The sequence below is a fragment of the Procambarus clarkii genome, chromosome 49 (assembly GCF_040958095.1).
Source record: "Procambarus clarkii isolate CNS0578487 chromosome 49, FALCON_Pclarkii_2.0, whole genome shotgun sequence".
NCBI classification, from domain to species: Eukaryota; Metazoa; Arthropoda; class Malacostraca; order Decapoda; family Cambaridae; genus Procambarus; species Procambarus clarkii.
In genome coordinates, this window is record NC_091198.1 from 11272095 (window position 1) to 11275409 (window position 3315).

The 3315-nt window shown below is 52.4% G+C and overlaps 1 protein-coding gene across 1 annotated transcript in view; it reads left to right on the forward strand.

Moving 5' to 3' along the window:
• Nucleotides 1-1821: 1821 nt before the first annotated feature.
• The window catches only part of LOC138351389 (keratin-associated protein 10-2-like), a 3380-nt gene continuing 1886 nt past the window's right edge, over nt 1822-3315 (forward strand). Inside the window, exons 1-3 of the mRNA XM_069303201.1 lie at nt 1822-2094; nt 2139-2648; nt 2782-3306. Coding sequence (XP_069159302.1) covers nt 1822-2094; nt 2139-2648; nt 2782-3306 — 1308 coding nt within the window. The remainder of the gene's footprint in view (nt 2095-2138; nt 2649-2781; nt 3307-3315) is intronic.

The following is a 3315-nucleotide window of genomic DNA, read 5'->3' on the forward strand; positions in this document are numbered from 1 at the left end:
GACCGGATATCAATGTAACACTTCAGCTGAGGCAATGCCCGACAGCGAGATTCCCAAGAGGTCAATAGAGATCTGCCGGAGAGCGAGACAAGCCGGATGGTATTAAACAAGGCCAAATACTAGGATACGAGGCCGGATAGCGAGACGTTATGTCAAAGTGAGAGACACGCGAGCGATAAACCACCTCAGAACAAGGGATATTAAAGAGCAAATGCCATGATATCAAACCGGATAACACAAGACCAGATAACGGGACATTAGTATGGATAACGGGCTGATAGGCCACGTACGAAGGCGTCAAACAACGCAACATAAAGATGAAAGAATACGACATTAACGTAGAAGGAATTAGGGGGAGGCCGAAAAAAGGGCTACGAGATTTACGATGAATAGGATATGAATGAATAATTAGCTAAAACGAAATGATTGAATTAGCAAGGAGGAAGGAAAGAGGGACTTGGGAGAAAGGAAAGAAGAATTTAAATAAAAATGACAGAATCAGTAGGAAGAAATAAAGCAGGTGAGGAGTGAGGTTGGGGTGTGTTGGGGAAGGTGTAGAGAGCAAATGGCACGAGGGAATTTGGGGTGAGAGGAGAAGATAGGGGAGGGGAGAGAAGGTGGGTAAGAGAAGCGGAGAGGAGGGGGAGGGGAGACGAGAGGGGAGAGTGTGTGAGGGGCAATGGGAGGATGAGGCGAGATAGTGAGGGAGAGGATTTTTGTTGGTGCAAGTTTTCCGGCCCAACGCCAGCAACTGGGACGCTATAGGGGAAGAGTGGAGGGTAGAGAAGGGGGTGGAGGGGCGGGAAGGGGTGGTGAGGGAGGGGCGGGAAGGGGTAGTGAGGGAGGGAGGGAGACGAGACCCCATAGGGAAAACGAGAGAGGGGGGGGAAGGGGGTGTCTGCAAATGTTTACTGCATATTTGCTAATGCATAATACCATATTTACAACATTTAAAATATAAAACAAGTTTGCACAAACGGTAAACTTATGCTCTCAAATTATAATTATCATATATATATATTTTTTTCCTTTATTGTGTATTTAAAGGTTACAAAACATACAAGACAAATGCCTAAAGGTTATGGATCTCTTGAAGCTCCTCCGCTTGTGGACAGGAACCGAGGACGCAGCAAGCATTTCCCCATATATTTTTTCGGGATACTTTCCAGAGACGCGAGGCGTAAGTGGGTGCTGAAAATCCCATAGACCACAAACCTCATAATGGAAAACCTTCACTTCAACAACAAAATAGTGATATTCCACAAAGACCATAACACGCAAACTGGCATCAAAACACGTACGTACTCGCGCACATTGCAAACAAAACACATACAAGCTGACAGAAAATGAAGTATACGCGCACACACAAGAATGCACTACCACTAATAATATTATATATGCAAACATCAAATCCTCATTCATTAGGACCTCATACTTTGACTCTGCACTCACGAGATGCAACCGAAATGTAATTAGTGGAGTGATGGCGGCTCGCTCGGCGCCCAGGTACCGACAGACAGACTTGTGTGGAGGGCGGTGAGCCTGGGAGTGAGGGATGAGTGAGTGAGTGAGTGAGTGAGTGAGTGAGTGAGTGTGTGTGTTGTGTGTGTGTGTGTGTGTGTGTGTGTGTGTGTGTGTGTGTGTGTGTAGAAACTCTACAAATATCATCATTTTAATCTTCCAGCTTGGATCACTGGAAGTTGCACCACTCAGGATATTTTCTTAATGACTGATTTAAGTCTGACTTGTCTCATGTTTAATTCAAAACCCTGTCATCATCAGTAATAATATTGTCCTCGTCATGCGAGACTAATCACTAGTATGGATAAATATAGTATGTGTGAGCACGCCCAGTGTGAGTACGCTCAGTGTGAGTACGCTCAGTGTGAGTACGCCCAGTGTGAGCACGCCCAGTGTGTGCACGCCCAGTGTGAGTACGCCCAGTGTGTGCACGCCCAGTGTGAGTACGCCCAGTGTGTGCACGCCCAGTGTGAGTACGCCCAGTGTGAGCACGCCCAGTGTGAGTACGCTCAGTGTGAGTACGCTCAGTGTGAGTACGCCCAGTGTGAGTACGCCAGTGTGAGTACGCCCAGTGTGAGTACGCCCAGTGTGAGCACGCCCAGTGTGAGTACGCTCAGTGTGAGTACGCTCAGTGTGAGTACGCCCAGTGTGAGTACGCCCAGTGTGAGTACGCCCAGTGTGTGCACGCTCAGTGTGAGTACGCCCAGTGTGTGCACGCTCAGTGTGAGTACGCCCAGTGTGTGCACGCTCAGTGTGAGTACGCCCAGTGTGTGCACGCCCAGTGTGAGTACGCCCAGTGTGTGCACGCTCAGTGTGAGTACGCCCAGTGTGAGCACGCCCAGTGTGAGTACGCTCAGTGTGAGTACGCTCAGTGTGAGTACGCCCAGTGTGAGTACGCCCAGTGTGAGTACGCCCAGTGTGAGTACGCCCAGTGTGTGCACGCCCAGTGTGAGTACGCCCAGTGTGTGCACGCCCAGTGTGAGTACGCCCAGTGTGAGTACGCCCAGTGTGAGTACGCCCAGTGTGTGCACGCCCAGTGTGAGTACGCCCAGTGTGAGTACGCCCAGTGTGAGCACGCCCAGTGTGAGTACGCCCAGTGTGTGCACGCCAGTGTGTGCACGCCCAGTGTGAGTACGCCCAGTGTGAGTACGCCCAGTGTGTGCACGCCCAGTGTGTGCACGCCCAGTGTGTGCACGCCCAGTGTGTGCACGCCCAGTTGAGTACGCCCAGTGTGAGTACGCCCAGTGTGTGCACGCCCAGTGTGTGCACGCCCAGTGTGAGTACGCCCAGTGTGAGTACGCCCAGTGTGAGTACGCCCAGTGTGTGCACGCCCAGTGTGAGTACGCCCAGTGTGAGTACGCCCAGTGTGTGCACGCCCAGTGTGTGCACGCCCAGTGTGAGTACGCCCAGTGTGAGTACGCCCAGTGTGTGCACGCCCAGTGTGAGTACGCCCAGTGTGAGTACGCCCAGTGTGTGCACGCCCAGTGTGAGTACGCCCAGTGTGTGCACGCCCAGTGTGTGCACGCCCAGTGTGAGTACGCCCAGTGTGTGCACGCCCAGTGTGAGTACGCCCAGTGTGAGTACGCCCAGTGTGTGCACGCCCAGTGTGTGCACGCTCAGTGTGTGCACGCCCAGTGTGTGCACGCCCAGTGTGAGTACGCCCAGTGTGAGTACGCCCAGTGTGTGCACGCCCAGTGTGAGTACGCCCAGTGTGTGCACCCCAGTGTGTGCACGCCCAGTGTGAGTACGCCCAGTGTGAGTACGCTCAGTGTGTGCACGCCCAGTGTGAGTACG